Source organism: Xenopus tropicalis, chromosome 2 (assembly GCF_000004195.4).
Source record: "Xenopus tropicalis strain Nigerian chromosome 2, UCB_Xtro_10.0, whole genome shotgun sequence".
Lineage (NCBI taxonomy): Eukaryota > Metazoa > Chordata > Amphibia > Anura > Pipidae > Xenopus > Xenopus tropicalis.
Genome location: NC_030678.2, coordinates 16,430,201 through 16,449,232, shown reverse-complemented (window position 1 = coordinate 16,449,232; position 19,032 = coordinate 16,430,201). Strand labels below are relative to the sequence as shown.

The window sequence follows — 19,032 nt, the reverse complement described above, 5'->3', positions numbered from 1 at the left end:
CAGGACAGTGCGCTAAGCAGAGCTCGCAGTGGAACACATCATCCTTTCATATTTCCTTATAAATAAAGTAAGGAGTCCCACTGGCAAATGCTGTGTTATACTGAAACCACCATTTTCTTCTACATTTTCTAATTCTTAGGGGGCAATTTGGGACCGGAAGATACACTGGAACCTCAGCTTTGCGTTCCCACCCCATGAATGTAGGCACAGTGCTCCACACAACCTTGGGACAGATGAGAGGGGCCGAACCCAGCCCTGCAAATTCATGATGGACAGTGCTCAATAAGGTTCAGATTATACCATTTTACTTTCTATATAACATACAGTAAATACGCATCAGTATGACTTGAAGCACTGGCTACAGTTGGGTTTGCTTTAGATATTATGAATAAAAAAATTCCCATTGTGGGTTTATTTCTAATACCAGAGCTTTGCATTATCTTTGTGCCTAACACAAATGCTTTTCACAAACACATTAATTTAAAATGCAGTGTAGCTTTTGTTTAAGATATATGTGTGTGTGTGTGATTTATTTTTCTCTTTCAGCTTTTCTATTTAATAGTTCAAAGCAAGTTTGACCCCACGTCTGTGCATAGCCATTGATTTTGCAAAACACAAAGCAGCTCAATCTACAACATACATGGTAATTCAATTTGGTTGTTAAAGGAATTCTGTCATGATTTTTATGGGATACTTTTTATTTCTAAATGACACTGTTTACATAGCAAATAATTCCCTCTGCCATTGTGTTTTAGCAGTAATATTGGTGTGTAGGCGCCATCTCAGTGCATTGTGCCTGAGTCTGAGCTTTCAGCCAGCGCTACACATTGGAACTGCTTTCAGCTAACCTATTGTTTCTCCTACTCCCATGTAACTGGAGGAGTCCCAAGCCGGACTTGGATTTCTTACTATTGAGTGCTATTCTGATACCTACTGGGAGCTGCTATCTTGCTCCCTTCCCATTGTTCTGCTGATCGGATGCTGGGAGGGGGAGATATCACTCCAACTTGCAGCGCAGCAGTAAAGTGTGGCTGAAGTTTATCAGAGCACAGGTCACATGGCTGTGGCACCCTGGGAAATTAAGTATATGGCTAGCCCCATGGGAAATTTCAAAATGAAATATAAAAAAATCTGAAAAACAGGTTACAATATAGGATTCTGCTGGAGAAGCTCTATTAACTGATGGGTTTTGAAAAAAAACATGTTTTACCATGACAGTATTCCTTTAAGGAGTGTGCAATTCCCATGAAACCTTATGTGAAAAGCAATGCTGGAGAATTTATAGATATTTACTGTATGTTTCCTTTTGCATAATGCGAGAGTGGAAAACAGGTGAAGACACCCAGGGTCTTGTTCAAATTAGTATTTCTGTCTCTAAAGGTTGGTACATTGGACTGGCTTAGTGTTTTTCACTCCTGCTGTGTTGTGTTTAATTCTATTTGTGCAATCTATGACTTGCAGCCAGACCTAATTCGATTGGTGGAACTGGTCAACTTGTGACATATCCTTGTTGGGTCTTCAGATGAGTTGCTGGGTCTTCTGAAGAGTTTGGGTGAGTGTCTCCACACCAATCCAACCAGTGAGATCCAACTGGCAATCATGACATTCGGAAAACTGCAGTTGTTATGACTGCCTATCGGATATCACTGAGTGGGAGACCCACCATAGTAACATTCAACCACTTGCACCACAAACTTTGGTTGATCTGGTTAAAGAAATGCAGATATAAATATGTCCTCAGTCAAAAGACCCACCTGTGACATTCATCTGGGCCAAAACTAGGGGTAGGCCGAAGAGGCATTTGTCTAGGGTGCAAAGGTAGGGAATGGGGCCAAGGCATGTATCTCTTCTGGCGCCTAACCCTAGTCTGGACCCTTGTTCCCCAGGTAGTTTACCTCTCTCTCTGCCTCCTACATCAATATGCTTTACAGGACTCCAAACTGCCACTTACAGACTAAGAAGAAATGGGAAGGATTGGGAAATAAGAGTTGCAAACCTAGAAAAAGGGTTTGATTGGCCTGATGAAATATATCACTGTAGAGTAAGGACCAACTAAAGCCTTTAGAGAAACATCCATTTATTTTAATATTTATTAACCAATGGTGAGATAGAAACTTATGTCACCTCCAGTGGCAGTTAGCCTTCCTCCATTCTGTCATGTAGCCCTATTTACCCACTGCATTAGTGCTATGTTATGGACTTGGAGTAGAAACTCTGAGATACATTTATTTGTCCTTCTTCAGTGGCGTAGTGCCACTCCTCCCAAAAAGAGATGAAGTGCACCCAGAGAGGGTGGTATGTTTGGCACTTAGTGAGCGTAACTGTGTATGGACAGGACAGTTGGGTTGTAGTAGAACAGTTCTTAGTTTGGTCTTACACCCTGCAAGGTTCTTGCACCACTACTTTTCACATAAGTGTTGTATGCACCAGAGTAGGAAAGGCATAGAAAGATTTTACCAGTAGCTATTGTAGAACTACAGCTCCCAAAATTCTGCAACATACATTGTTGGCAGATATTGGGATGTGTAGTTCAGTATGAGACAGGTCCCGTGTTAACTGTAACAATAATAAGCATATTGTGGATAACATTCATGGCTGTACAACAAATGCATGGCATAGCAACAACAGATATTAGGCAGATAAACATCTTGAACATGCATGTTATTCTAGCAGGAAATCTGGGTCAGAGACAATACTTGCTGAAGTCTCTTTAATGCCTTTTAATTTGGCAGACATGACAGCCAATCCTGATCCAGACTTTGCTCAGGCTCTGTAGAAAAGAGAAAGTCTGATCATTACATTTAAGAATTTAAACAAATGGCTTCCACTCAAGTGCAACAGTCAAGCTTCTGCAACGAGAAAGAGCAAAACACCGGATGCAGAGGGGAGCAACTGTTCCTTTTTTGTTTAAACTCTGTATCAGGGATAGACAAGCTCCTTCAGCTCCCATACTGGCTGAGATACAACTCCCAGAATCCTCTGCTGGCATCACACGCATGTCCAGCCGATGGCCCTCTGAAGACACAGACAGTTGTATCTGAGCAGTGGCGGGAGAACTGTGGGTTGTTTATCCCTCCTCCATAGACTGAATCCCTTCAGCTCTGGAGTGAACCAAACTATAGTGTCTTCCAGTTATGAAGGGCCCATTAATAATCATGTGACACAAAATAACGTGTATGAGCACACTTGATGCTCAAGGGTCTCATTTTTACTTCTTGAAAGACAAGCATAGTCTGGTTGGGGCTGACTGTCATGTACCCAAGGTAGTGGTAACGAACACACACGACATCCCATAGTTTGCTGTGGACAGTGGTAAACTCCAGAGGCAGTTCATACCAGGGGGTGTAGGGGCAATAAAGATGGATGTTCACACACAGAAAGGGGTAACGGGTGGACACAAGCCTTCATCCTACTGTAAACATCTTGCAGCTTCATATGAAGTCATACACATAAGCGCAAACCCCCCACAGATTGTATTCAACTTGTACCTCACCTGCTGGCCTTCAAAAATTCTCTTTACTATGATTGTATTCCCCCTTTCCCACTCATTTTCATGATTTTGCCTGGTGTTATCTGATCTTTTGGCCCTGTTAATTTTGTCTATGTTATTTGCTGAACTACTTTGTTATTAAATGCCCCAGCAACTTAAAGCCACAGGCCAGTCTACAAATCTAAGGTACTTACATATATCTAATGAAAGGTTGGGCCCAAATTACACTTGCCCTTTGAAATCATAATCAAAAATTATACATCCAGTTCCTATAGAGATGCATCAAAGCCTTTAGATCTGTAGGGTAAAAGCTTCTTTCCACTCTTGGGGCAAATAACACACTTACAATATGTATTGTGCATACAACATAAGAAGCTCCTGTAGACTGTCCTCCTCAGCAGATATACAGGTTATCATTATGACCATTATGGTATTGATTATAAGCACAAATCACTTACAACAGAAAACACATTAATAGAGATAGAAGATAGAGATGGAAGAGATAGAAGAGTGTAGATTAAGATATTTTGTTCACAATGATAACAATCTTAAATAATAAAGTATATGTCAGGTGTTGTTGGTTAGGCCATAGGCAACAATTAACATGAGAAGCCCCAATTCAGTTGGCAACATAAGCCCCCTTCTCTGTGCCGGCAGGGGTGGCAGGTAGGTGTCACATTGTGCCCCTGTAAGCCTCTAACTTGTGTATCATTCAGAAGGTGCAAGCTGGGGAGAGTTGGGGAATACAAAGCACGAGGGTGCCCTATACTTACTGCCCTGAAAGGTTATATATAGGGTCCCTTGTAACCTGACAATGCAGACTGGAATAGCCACATTGGATGGGTTAGGTACAACTCTTTAGTACAAGGGCCCTAGGGCAGTTATTTTGTCACGTTACCACTTCTGCAGTTGCACCTGTCTTTTGTATGCTTTGTTTGTGTCTGTATGATGCAAATATGAAGTGGTATATTGTATTTACTGTTAGGATTTCCTAGCTTCTCTAAAATTGTCCTTGATGGTTTATGTAGTCCTCTTGTCCTTAATGTTGTCATTTTCCTCCTTATCTACAAGAGGCCTCTGACCAGTCTGCCACGTGTTCATACTCTAATGCCATTTAGGGGATTTGCTTGATGTCAGTAGATGTGACCAGCTCAAGAAACCAAAATATTCATCCCCAAATCTCCCTCTTTCTTAAGCTGAGCATATAGGTCTATCTAGGAGAGTAAATAACAATTCTCCCTAATTCTTCCCCATAACTTGCCTTCAGGCTGAGCCTGACTACTTCAGTCCACCTCGGGGGCAGCCCCAGAGTTTTGGAACCGCTGCAGTTTAGTATCAATTTCACTCCATTAAAGACAGCTATACCAATTTATATAAATACTGATTGGTCAAAGTCAGTGGAATACAAAAACAACTTTACAATATATTTCAATTAGGCTCAACTGAAGCTCTTGGCAAGTGGCCATGTCATTGATAATGAGTGCTTTTCAAATTAAAGACATTGAGAAATTGCTTGTTATTTCACTTAGCCCTATGTGAATAAATGTATGTGCACAATATATATATATATATTTTATTTCTATTTTCACCCCTTCCTATAAGCCAAGAAAACCCATCCAAGTGAGAAATGTATACTGAACATGTTTGGCAGTTTGTATTATAAACACAGATGAGAATGATGGATAAGTGGATCCCTGACATGCTTTTTGACTTTTATTCACCAGAGAGTACATTACTTGTAATGTGTTTCACGCCCGTTGAACTTAAAGGTGACTGATAATACCTGACACAGGGAACACACACGGGGAAAAGACCTTATTATCCTACCCATCTTTGTTTCACCCTTTTGCTTCCAGAAAGTAGAAACTGCCTGCTGGTGCTATATTAGTAGTGGATTGTAGGGATTATGTATTTGTGCAAAATAAAACAGGAAATAACCCATTCAAAATATTTTTGTTATTTTAGGTACAGGTATGGGATCCCTTATCTGGAAACCCGTTATCCAGAAAGTTCCAAATTACGGAAAGGCCATCTCCCATAGACTCTATTATAAGCAAATAATTCTAATTTTTAAAAATGATTCCCTTTTTCTCTGTAATAATAAAACAGTACCTGTACTTGATCCCAACTAAGATATAATTACCCCTTATTGGGGGCAGAACAGCCCTATTGGGTTTATTTAATGGTTAAATTATTCCCTTTTCTCTGTAATAATAAAACATTACCTGTACTTGATCCCAACTAAGATATAATTACCCCTTATTGGGGGCAGAACAGCCCTATTGGGTTTATTTAATGGTTAAATGATTCCCTTTTCTCTGTAATAATAAAACAGTATCTGTACTTGATCCCAACTAAGATATAATTACCCCTTATTGGGGCAGAACAGCCCTATTGGGTTTATTTAATGGTTAAATGATTCCCTTTTCTCTGTAATAATAAAACAGTACCTGTACTTGATCCCAACTAAGATATAATTACCCCTTATTGGGGGCAGAACAGCCCTATTGGGTTTATTTAATGGTTAAATGATTCCCTTTTCTCTGTAATAATAAAACAGTACCTGTACTTGATCCCAACTGTTACTGTTTTATTATTACAGAAAAAAGGGAATCATTTAACCATAAATTAAAATAATTTGTTTACAATGAAGTCTATGGGAGATGGCCTTTCCGTAACGGCCTTCTGGATAATGTGTTTCTGGATAACGGATCCTATACCTGTACCATAATTCTACTTAGATTGTAAGCTCTACAGGGCCAGGGCCTCCTTCCTACTGTGTCTCCTACCACATGCACTTGCTCTTTATATATATTAATATTTATTAATAGACTGGGCCATGTAGCACTTTATAAATGAAGAGTTATATATACATATATACATACCACTGAGGTTTGCCTTTCCCTGTAGTAATGGGGTTGCTCTATTGAAATTTGCAAGGTCACTCAGTCTTACAATTCAGCAAATATTACTGATGCAACCTTATATTTAGCTCAGTTTAATAGTGTGTAATACATTTAGATTCACAATTTGACAAGCAGCACGGATGCCAGCGTTGGGTTGTATCAGGCATCTCCAAGCATCGCAGTATTTATTCAACAAGCAAAGCTCTCATTCCTAACAGATTTCAAATCCCTAGGTTTAAGAACCTCAGTTGACAATTTGCTTACCTCCCTTGGCATCTAATGAATTTATTTATATCTAAGAACATTGTCATTATAGTACCACTCTGTAGGTCCAAAGCAGTAAATCAGCAAGCAGCAAATGTCAAGCTCAGGCCGGTGCCACCTCTTTAATGCTTTGTGCCTACCTGAGCTATTTTATGTCACCATGAGGATAGAATAGAGAAAAATTGTTAGTTACAGATAGGGCAGAATTTGCAGGTATATTAGAGACTCATGTATAGAAGCAAGGGAAAACTCACGGCTTTTTTTAACCTAATAAAATGTCAGTCAATGACCCACAACCATGCTTATAAGGGCTTTATATGGCAGCATAGTTCAGGGCAATTGAATGTAGTTTGTTAATCTATATATAGAGCTGTAGTTATCCCAATCATTTCAGTTTACATGAATGTGCTTGCCTTATAGTACAGGTATGAGACCCATTATCCAGAATGCTCGGGACCTGAGGTTTTCCGGATAAGGGGTCTTTCCGTAATTCGGATCTCCTACCTAAAGTCTGCTAAAAACATTATTTAAACAGTAATTAAACCCAATAGGACTGTTCTGCCCCCAATAAGGGGTAATTATATCTTAGTTGGGATCAAGTACAGGTACTGTTTTATTATTACAGAGAAAAGGGAATCATTTAACCATTAAATAAACCCAATAGGGCTGTTCTGCCCCCAATAAGGGGTAATTATATCTTAGTTGGGATCAAGTACAGGTACTGTTTTATTATTACAGAGAAAAGGGAATCATTTAACCATTAAATAAACCCAATAGGACTGTTCTGCCCCCAATAAGGGGTAATTATATCTTAGTTGGGATCAAGTACAGGTACTGTTTTATTATTACAGAAAAAAGGGGAATCATTTAACCATTAAAAAAAACCAATAGGGCTATTCTGCCCCCAATAAGGGGTAATTATATCTTAGTTGGGATCAAGTACAGGTACTGTTTTATTATTACAGAGATAAAGGAAATCATTTTTAAAAATGTGAATTATTTGATTAAAATGGAGTCTATGGGAGATAGCCTTTCCGTAATTCGGAACATTCTGGATAATGGGTTTCTGGATAAGGGGTCCGATACCTGTACTTATTTAACCTTTACGAGATAGATTTTATAGAGAGGACTTCTAGGGTATACTTACTTAGTAAGTATACATGTGAACAGGAGACAATACTCGACACGATTTTTTTGTCCATCTTCCTTGTCATCCAAGTTTGTACTGGATTCCAAGAAAGAGGCCAAGAAAAGTACTCAGCAGAGCATAAACCACTTATATCCAACGGGGGGGGGGAAGGTTCAATGTTTTGGTTTTATTTATTCTTACCTCAAAGCATATTATCATAGACCTTTTTTACCCAATCCTATAATTCAGCTATAATTGTGGCTTCTAGCTGCAGCTCTTTCTTACCCAAGCCTCTGTAATGATTGCCATGAACCATAGTATCCATGATGTTACCACTGGGTGGTGGAAGTCATTGGCATGGCTCTTGGCATTGATAAGAAACGCCCCTGTGTGCCATAAGCCTAAAACTTACTAAAAGAATCCTATTTGAGATATATCCCTCTCAGCGATAACCATCTCCTTACAGCTCAATAACACTGTTACCCCAAATGACTGCACCTAAACAGTATGAGATTCAGAAAGCTGCAAGCCAGATTTACAGTACATAACGGATGGACACACTGTAGAGTTTACCAACACAGAAGCCCTTGAGCAGACTGTGGGATGTGTGCGACAGTGAGTTGTGACCTCTGTACCTTGTTGCATGAGAGCTCCAACTCCAAACCAGAAACTATTTAGCAAAGTAAAATTGTTTTCCACCACATCTGAGTCTGGGTTGCACGGGTGTGGGTTGTACCACTCATAAGGGGTGAACCTGCGATTGGCAAGAGAAACACTCTGTAAATGTCACAGAAACAATGGCAACATCAGCAGTCCTGCTAAGCAATGCAGAGAGAAAAAGCGTTAGAACAGATATAAATCCAAGCAATCCAAGCACTGTAAGAAGAGAAATTAGCACCCACATTATCAGATACTGTATATTATTGTAACACCCCTAACTTAAGCGAGAAACATGAACAAGTGCTCACCACAGCAAACTTGCATCTCCTTATATATAGTTTGCATAGACAGTTTACAGGACTACATATCCCAGCATGCCTCAGAGCTGAGGACCTGGCTGGGGCTTTGAATCCACCAATGATAAGGAAAGGCACAAAATGCTTGCGAGGACCACACTCCTGTACTATAAAAAGGGGAGAGAAGTGTGTGCCAGGGAGAAACTACTGACTGCTGCCTGCCTGCTGTACCTGCAAGAGCTGCCAGAGGGGAGAGAGAGACCTGCAGAGATCCTGACCCAGGAGAAGCTGCTACAGGGAGAAGCTGACCCTGCTCTCCTAGCTTTGGACTAGTACCTGTAACAGAGCTATCAGTGCCAGCCAGAAAGGGAACAGGGGAAGCTGCCTGCTGTTGGTAGGAAAGTCCCAGGCTGACAGGCTTCAGAGGCCCAGGTGATTACTTAGCTGCCTGCATCCCATCTGAGAGCTGCTACTAAAGGTGATACAGTGATTTAGGCACACGGACTGTGAGTAACCTACAACACCACACACTATTGGGGAACTGTGTACTATTAACCCATAGGAGTTAACCCATCTGGTGCTGAACTATACTCTCTGCCAAGTGATTTCTCACCTGGAAGGAAAATGTTTCCTCACTAAGTTTCAGAGTTAAGGTGCCCATACACCTTCAGATCCGCTCGCTTGGTGATGTCGCCAAGCAAGCGTATCTTCTCCCGATATCCCCCACCTATGGGTGGGCGATATCGGGAGAATCCAGGCTAATTCGGCCCTGGGCCCAAACGATCGAATTATAACGACGGGCATAGGAAAAGTCGGTTCGGGGACTGCATCAACAAGCCGATGCGGTCCCTGATCCGACTAGATTTTCTAACCTGCCCGATTGAGATTTGCCCGATTTCAGGCCAGATATAGGTCGGGCAGGCCCATCGGTAGTGTCCATACATGGGCCGATTAGCTGCCGAAACGGTCTAAGGGACTGATATTGGCAGCTAGAATCGGCCCATGTATGGGGACCTTTACACTGCTAACCAGCAAATGAAAGGAACAGTGTCATTGGCCAATAAGTTAAACTCAATAAGGGCCCCAACATGCACAAATCATCTGGGACTGTGACAGAGGAATTAAGCTAAAGGATTTAGCTTATAACAAGTTTATATTTACTGCGTACTCTATAATAGTAATCTAAATCGTGTTATTGTTCTTTGGTATATCATTATTTATATTGCTTTACTATTGTCAGTTATATTCAGATCCCTGCTGCTTGTTTGATACAGTTAATAAAGAAAGGGAATCTTATTGTTTACCATTATTGTGGTCAGTCATTGGGGTGAGCGTGCTGGAGTTACCCATACATATTAGTCTCACCCAAGGGTGTGCTACATTATTATATAGATTTATATTTTATATTATGCCCCTGTGGAGTGCAGCTATAGCTGTTTAACTCCAGTGATGGCCATGTCCTGGCTGGTTCCTTCTAGGTGGATAATAGCACAACATCTCAAGATCCTCTTGAAGGAGATACAAAAAGGTTTTGGTACCAGAGCAATGGTCTTAAGGCTGAAAGGAAGAAGGAACTAATTATAAACAGCCCTATTGTAAAATATCAATTCATTAAACAAATATAAGGGAAATTAAAAAATAGATGGTGTTCAGAAGTGTTGCCATCATGAGGGACAGACTGGGAAAGGCATCCTCCATCCCTTCTCCATCCTCCAGTACAGCAAGGGACCGGACGCAAGTGTTGTATTGAGCTATTCCTTTTTTTTTTTACTTCCATAAGGCAGGGTCTTACCTTAAACTTTAGCAATGGGGAACCCCTTGTCTCTGGTTTCAGTCAGAGCAAGTAAGTGCTCCAGAAAAGAGAAATGTAGTCTGTCCTCCACAGGTCCAGATTCTCTAACCTTGGGTCATTAGATACTGCTAGACTAAAACCCTGAGGACTCCAACATATAATTAATGGTGAAGGCATCAGGGCCCCTTAAAGCCTGGTCTATATGTGAATCTGCAAAGAATGTAGGACCCTTACTAACACCCAACCCCTCTCAGGCAGACAAAATAATTTCTTAGATTACTTAAATAGGCAGTAAAGTTACATCTTAAAATGGAGGTCAGTGCCATGTAAGCAGACTGGGAATTGGCACACTGTGTCACATTGTACAACACAATTAGACAGAAATGCATTAGTGCCCCTTGGAGATCAAACATCCCGCTGGTTTGCAATTTCATTCCAACTGGCACTAAACACCGACTGCTGAGAGGTGATAGATTTTCAATGTGAGCTCTGAGAGCCCAATTGATGCCTCATCAAAACATAGGAAACCAGTATTGACTTAAACCTTTAAGTGCCAGATGATGCTCCACGGCGTCACGGAGCTCTTTCGGTCAGCGGGGCTAAAATTCTTTCTTCCTTTTGATACGCCCATTGTCCAAGGAAGGAAACTCAATTTAACGATCACTTGATTGGCATTTGCTTTTAGAGCAGGTGATAACTGCCGCACCACAAAGGATGAGTGTTTTTACATGAAATAGACACTTTCAAGAGGAATGCACTTAGGGGAATGTTTGCTGAATTTTAAGTAATCTTCAAAAAAATGGTAATGGAAAAGAAGAAAAAAAAGCTGTTTGCCAGTGTTCAACGTGCAGGATATTTGTCCATGGCTTCGGTTATTATCCTGGGAGAGTAAGGCAAAAGTAGTCAGTGAATTGAATTCATTAATTGGAGTATTAATAAATAGAAATAGAGCTGGGCGGTGTGACCAAAAATTGATATCACGGTATTTTTCAAAATTATATCGGTGTCACGGTATTTGACGGTATTTTTTTTTAACCCCATTTCCTAATAAATTAGAGAATAATTACTGCAGTATTGAAAATCAGAGTCAGGCAAGCGAAGGATCGGCAACAGAAAGTCGTAAGGTAAATCAGGCAGGCTTAGTTTCCCAGGCAAGGCCGCAGACAACATAGCACAGGAGGAGGCGTTTGATAGCTTTAAATACCCCCCACGCATGCGCAGAACCGGCGCCGTCAGCGCGTCGCGGACGTGCACACTTTGACATGTACGTGCGCTTTGATGCACGGGCACCTGGACGCGCACGCACGCAAGGAGGCGCGCGAGACCGGGCCGCACGGGTGAGTACCCTGACACCCCGGTATTGCGGTATCTGAAAAATAGTTTTTAAAAAAAACACCGGTATTCGGTATTAAACGGTATATCGCCCAGCCCTAAATAGAAAGCACAGAACAAATGGCAGGCTTTGGGAGGATACTGATGCTCAGATTGCTTCCTGGGAGTGGGCTGTAAATATGAGAGGGCAGATAAGATGAGTATTTATTAATCAGGCTGGAGAGTTGTCTATCCAAGATGTTCCCAGGGTGGAGTTACATTTAGGCATAATGGTGCCATGTATTGTTGCTGGTAGTACAGAATACTACACAAGGAATTAGTCATGCAACAATGGATGGGCCTTGGAAATCCAATACATTTTTGCTTGGAACATAATTTCCAGAGATGTTTAAGAACTGGAACTGTTGAAACTAGCAGTAACAACTATTTATTTATCTAGCAATATCTATAGTAGATTGGGAAACAAAGGTTTCACAGCTCCAGTCAGCAGTTAACTATTGTGTGCAGAATAATAAATGTAAACATCTGATTAGCTGAAATGGATTTTCCCAAGGCTATATGTTTGCAAAGTTAGCACATTTTTAATGCTACACTATAAGGCCAAAATCATCTGGACATCTGACTGTACAAATCTGATTCCTTTTGCTGCTATAGAAGCCTTTACTCCTCTGGGAAGGCTTTCCACCAAATTTTGGTTAGAATTGCTTTCATTCAGCCACAAGAGGATTAGTGGTATTTGGCACTGAGGTTGGTGGCCAGACATGGATCTCAGGCAGTGCTCTAATTCATTAACTGCACAGAACATGTTATAATAATCCGACATCTGCTTGGTTGTGTTGAAGTCATTGCTCTGTGTAGAGCAAATAAGTTCTTTCACTCCCATCTCAGCAAATCTATTCTGCACAGACCTTGCTTTGTGCATAGGGGCATTATTGTACTGAAACAGGGCAGAGCCTTCCCCAGGTAGGCATCAAAGAATGTTATTGAACAATTTAGCCTAAAGGTTTGTTTTCTGAAACCAGGGTGCTAGTCAAAACCATGGAACTGTCCCAGACAATTATTCCTGCTCCACCAGACTTTAACATTGGCATTACGTGTTCCAGTGTGTGTAACGTTGTGGCATCTGCCAAACCCAGACTTTTCCATTATACTGGCAGATAGTGAAATGCCATTTGTCTCATCACAGGATGAATTTCCACTGGCATGACCTCTACCCCACTCCAGCTGGCACTTGCAAATGGTGATTTATTCTGAGCCCCCATAATCCCCCATTCCCTATTAATAGTTCTTGTGCTGACATTTCTGCCGGAGACAGTTTGGGATTCATCCTTGAGTCCAACTGAAAATGTGTCATTTTAGATGGAGTATCCATATACTTTTGGCTAAAAATGTGTCCAGATACTTTCGAACACGTAGTGCATTTCCTAGGTAAGGCAGTGATTTAGAGGACACCTTTCTGTCATTCACTTGCCATTTCACGTTCCCAAAAGCCATATTTAATGGTATAACAGGAGAATGGAAGCACCTGGATTCCTATGAAAGAATAATTTGTCTATAAGCGAATCTCCTGCGATTCCGAGCAGCAACTGTCAAAGCTACAAGTAAAGGTCTTTGTTCCTCCCCACAGTGACATCAAAACTTGTCGGCGGCATTTATAATCGCAAAGCTTTTTTAATTGCCAGTGTCATAGCCGATACATTTTAATTACTGTTTCAGCATTATGATTAATCTCTGAATTTATTAACTCTTGGGGCTTAGTTTAGCTGAAATAATGAAATCAGTTTGCAATAAACACGCTAATTAATGAGCAAATATTTTAACATGCCGTTGAACTTAGGATAATAATGCTGAGTTGTGTAAAGAATGTGCCCAAACTATGAATAGTAATTTTGGCAGTGATCTTTCCTGTGGGTGGGGCTTCATTTTTAACTATGAGACGCAGAAGACTTTATTGAACAAGAGAGGTTCCACAGAAGAGATACTATGTTATTAACCAAAGGCGACCACACTGGGACTGATCACAGTGAACAAGAAGCCATTATGAATACATACAATATGGAACCATACAAAAGAACTAGATGTTTCCCTTGAGATTAGAAATGAGTAATTTAGATGTTTTGGGTTTGGACCCCCATTGCCATCCAGAATTTGATTGGGTTCCACTTCTGGGAATGTAAATAGGAGATAAGCCAGAAGGAAAAATTGTATTCTACCCAATAAATCGTCTATAAATCTATATCTGGTCTTTCTATATTTCTTCTAGAACGTTAATGTGATATTATACTGAGTTGTGTAAAGAATATGCTAAAATATGAATAGTAATTTTGGCAGTGATCTTTCTTATGGGTGGGGCTTCATTTTTAACTATAAGACGCAAAAGAGTTTATTGAACAAGAGAGGTTCCACAGAAGAGATACTAAGTTATTAACCAAAGGCGACCACATTGGGACTGATCAGAGTGAACAAGAAGCCATTATGAATACATACAATATGGAACCATACAAAAGAACTAGATGTTTCCCTTGAGATTAGAAATGAGTAATTTAGATGTTTTGGGTTTGGACCCCCTTTGTCATCCAGAATTTGATTGGGTTTCACTTCTGGGAATGTAAATAGGAGATAAGCCAGAAGGAAAAATTGTATTCTACCCAGTAAATCATCTATAAATCTATATCTGGTCTTTCTATATTTCTTCTAGAACATTAATGTAATATTATACTGAGTTGTATAAAGAATATGCTAAAATATGAATAGTAATTTTGGCAGTGATCTTTCTTGTGGGTGGGGCTTCATTTTTAACTATAAGACGCAAAAGACTTAATTGAACAAGAGAGGTTCCACAGAAGAGATACTAAGTTATTAACCAAAGGCGACCACATTGGGACTGATCACGGTGAACAAGAAGCCATTATGAATACATACAATATGGAACCATACAAAAGAACTAGATGTTTCCCTTGAGATTAGAAATGAGAAATTTAGATGTTTTGGGTTTGGACCCCCTTTGCCATCCAGAATTTGATTGGGTTCCACTTCTGTAAAGGTAAATACCCACACAGATTCCTCAAAATAGCTATCATCTAGCCCAGCAACCAGTATTCATCAAACAAGTTTAATCAATCATTCAGTCACCTGGTCATTGTACTGTCATTTGAGACTTTAAAACAATAGAAATGTTCTTCTAAATATTTAAGCAGCTGCCACATTTAATAAGAAAAACTTTCAACAAAACTATAATTCTCTATTTGCCCAAATCTTATCACAGGTCAAGTAAGGAGGTTGAAACTCACCTGGCAATGACAAACAAGACACAACTGACTCCCAGACAGGCAAGCAGCACATACATCCAGATATCAGGGGAAAGAGGGTTGAGAAATGAAAATACACCAGGATTTGTACCATTGGGTTTCCGATATAAAATACTAATTCCCAGTGTCATGAATGGCTTGGAGAAGTCTATCACTTTTTCTCTGACATATGTAATTGTGAGTGGGGCAACAGCCAGATCCGCTTTCTGCAAGAGGAAAAATACAAAAATAGGAGATGAGCCAGTGGGAAAAACCGTATTCTACCCAGTAAATCATCTATAAATCTAAATCTGGCGTTAATGTGACCTTACACTGTTTAAATACATGGAACCTTTGTTTAATGTTGAAACCAAGATCAGGTATGGGATCTGTTACCCGGAGTGCTAAGGACCTTGGGTTTTCTGGATAAGGGGTCTTTCTGTAATTTGGATCTCTATTCCTTAAGTCTACAAGAAAATAATTTAAACATTAAATAAACCCAATAGGATTGTTTTGCCTCCAATAAGGATTAATTATATCTTGGTTGGGATCAAAAATTTGGATTATTTGATTAAAATGAAGTGTATGGGAGATGGTCTTCCTGTAATTTGGAGCTTTCTAGATAATGTTTTTTTTTATAAAATGGGTCCCATACCTTTATGTATTGGCAAAAAGCATTTTTATAATGTATTCTATAATAACAAGGACAATGTGAAGAGATTTTATTGAAATGTAATCTTAAATCAATTGGCATGAATGTGCAGCTGGGATTGGGGGCAATTCAAATACTCCATGGGCTGGAACATTAACATAAACCCTGTCATCAGCGGTGTTTAGACCACCAAGTCCAATGTCATGGCTGCATGCTTCAGTGCCACAGAACCAATTAATCATGTACATCATAGAATTATTAATGAATATAAAAGCGCAAACTGTAACAACCAAGAATGATAGTACAAGTGTGGGATTTATTCATTAATTAGGCACCCAACGGCTCATTTATTGGTAAAAGTCAAGAGCCATGTTATTTTTCCACAATGCCTAGATGGATGTTCTAATTGTCTCTGCATGCTGGGCTGCTTTCTCCTGCCAGCATGGAATACAGAAGAAGCAACACATGGACTGGATTCAGACATGACCCTGGAAGCCTCTTCCTTGTGTGTCATTTATAGTGTTTCTGTGAAGGTTCCCATTCATCCAGGTCATCGTATATCTATAGTAACAAGTCAAATCAACTGGACTTGTTTTGTTTTTCTCAAAAACGTTTTGCTAGTCATCTTTTTCAATTCAGAATGAGAATTGAGAGAACTGATTGGATGACCAGTGAAACATCTTCAATAAAAACAGAGCAAGTACAGTTGATTTGACTTATTACTACAAATACATTTATATTGTTCCAATAAGAGGGGGAACCAAGGATTGTAAGGGGTTCAGGAGCCTGGTACTTAAGTTACAGGGCTTCTTGTACCAGATCAAGCACTATGCATATTGCAGATTGATGAATGTAATTCATTAGCGCACAATAGTGCCCAGCATTGGTAACTATTTGGTATAAAAAGGGCCTTGCATAACATTGAGTGTCTTAAGACTACAGAAAACATAAAAAAACAATAGAATTGGTTTGCCATAAAAATGGATTTATGTTAACATATTTACCATCAGGTTCAAGCAGAAATTATCATTATTGAAAAAAAATTGGAAGGACAATATGGAAAATGAAAATGATATATTTGGAGATTTATGTTTAATGAGTTTACAGGTGAGAGGTCCCACATCTGTACATTTTAACCACATATTACAAAAGTTCTGCAGTAAAATGTGAATTTCACTATATCATCTGACAAACATATAAATCTACTGCATCTCTTGGCATGATTTCTCTTACGTGATCAATCAGCTCTCTGACCATTCCATTCCACTCTCCTTTGTCATTCTGTGCTCCGTATTTGCCATCTACAACTAAACGGACTTCATAGGTAAAGCCCAGGATGTTAGACAGCTCTTTCAGTAAATCCAAGCAATAGCCCTCAAATCGATCATTTCCATATAGTGGCTTGTCCGACTTCCTAAACATCACATATGGATCCTCCTGAGATGAACAAAGACATAATGCGTATTCAGTCACAGTATGCACATATGAATACATTTACTCATAATTCATTTATTAAAATCTATGTGTAGTGCGGTCAGCCAAAAACTGCATTTTCAAGAAACAACATGGAACAGATTTTATCTTGCTGTTGTCCATCTATATCTTCCTGTTGTCATTTAAGTTGCTATAAATTATGATTTTACATGGATTTCCTTTTTACACAAATGTCCGGGCAGATTTCTGTCCAGTATTACCGTAAATGATTTGCTATTCCCATATTGTCATGATATCTAAAGAAGGAGGTTTATGATGTCCTGCTGTAGCAGTAGGTTACGGATACTGAGGTTTGTGACCTCATTTCAGATGATAAACCAAAAATAGCCTATAGACCCATTACTGAGAAATCTGTTTGGTGGGACAGTTATATGGAGCAGGACTATCCAACAGGTGGCCAACAAGCTGGATGCAGCCGTACAAGAGGTTGTTAGAGTCCCCATCTAGCACAATGGCTCCTCAGACATATATGCATCAACATTCTCATTTTCGTGGTTTTAGTGGTTTTTGAAACCACAACTAAACTCCTCTTCTCTAAAACCACATGAGAAAATAGCTGCATCAAAAATAAGTCATTGCGTCAAAAAAATCATGGTCTCATCAAATACATTAAGATTGCATCAAAAAGTCCTGGCTGCATAAAAAAACCTGGGCGCATCAAAAAAAGTTGCAGTCACATCAAATACATTGAGGTTGTGTCAAAAAAAGTTGAGGTTGCATAAAAAGAAGTCATGGTCTCATCAAAAATAGTTGCAGAGCATCAAATAAGTTGTGTAAGCCGCGTTTCACTAATTTTTCTCCATTTCGCAATTTTTTCCAAAGTTTCACGAATTTTTCGGCAAAGCAAAACAGATTCGCTTGTCTCTACTCCTTTGTTATCAGTGGGACATGATACACCAGAAGGCTAAAATGCCAAAAATGATTCAGGAAACGGTTTTTATTATATAACATCTTCATTGGACCTCAGCTGCGGCCAAACTCCCCCCTTGAAATATACACGATATTTGTCGTAGGAAAGCATTTTTCTACTTACCAAGATGGTGGTGACTATAAGCGTCCTGTTAGCAAGCGAATCAGTGATATTGGTGGACTTGTCTTTTAAATTGTCCGTCATGTTCAGACCTGTGTTTGAATTCCAAACGCCAACCTACAAGACATCAAACATAGATATTAACGTCTCCGTGGCTCATATAAATGACTTGATTTTATAGGGAAGGTGTTGAGAAACCAAGAATATCTGTGCAATAGTCCCTATAACCAAGCATAAGTAACAGCCGACACATTTTCATTCCAGCCTGTTCTTTTTTTCTCTAATTGTGTAATTTCTTCATGGATAGCGATGTCTTCACTAAAGCACATTTTTTGAATGAAGTATTTTGGAGATGAAGTGCGTGACCTGAATTCTTTTCTTGTGGTTATATTCCTGTTCTACCCTATAGGGAAACAGCGAGACAGTGGCTTGGGAACAGCACAGGGTACAACAAAATTAAATGATCGCTCCTTTCAAATTTTATTTCTTTGTTGGGTAAACATTATGTTGGTTGCGACCGGTGTTCTGCTACTGCTGGAGTCGGCTACATTTATCACCTGTTGTTTTCAGTAATAAAAGAAGAGGAGCCGACGGGAGTGTTTGTTCTCCTCTAGAAAATGACTGTGAAGGTTTAATAGTCTGTGTGAGGCGCGTAGCAACCAGCAGAGCATTTAGAAAAATTCATCCCCCCCGACAGAAT

At 39.7% G+C, this 19,032-nt stretch overlaps 1 protein-coding gene across 4 annotated transcripts in view; it reads right to left on the bottom strand.

Moving 5' to 3' along the window:
* grik1 (glutamate receptor, ionotropic, kainate 1) overlaps positions 1–19,032 on the bottom strand; it is a 273,219-nt gene that overhangs the window by 29,036 nt on the left and 225,151 nt on the right. For all 4 annotated transcript variants that reach the window (XM_002939147.4, XM_031896577.1, XM_004912164.3 and 1 more), the window contains 4 exons: positions 18,336–18,449; positions 17,042–17,245; positions 15,160–15,383; positions 8,425–8,543 (listed from right to left, as the gene is read on the bottom strand). In XM_002939147.4, the coding sequence (XP_002939193.1) occupies positions 8,425–8,543; positions 15,160–15,383; positions 17,042–17,245; positions 18,336–18,449 (661 nt within the window). The remainder of the gene's footprint in view (positions 1–8,424; positions 8,544–15,159; positions 15,384–17,041; positions 17,246–18,335; positions 18,450–19,032) is intronic.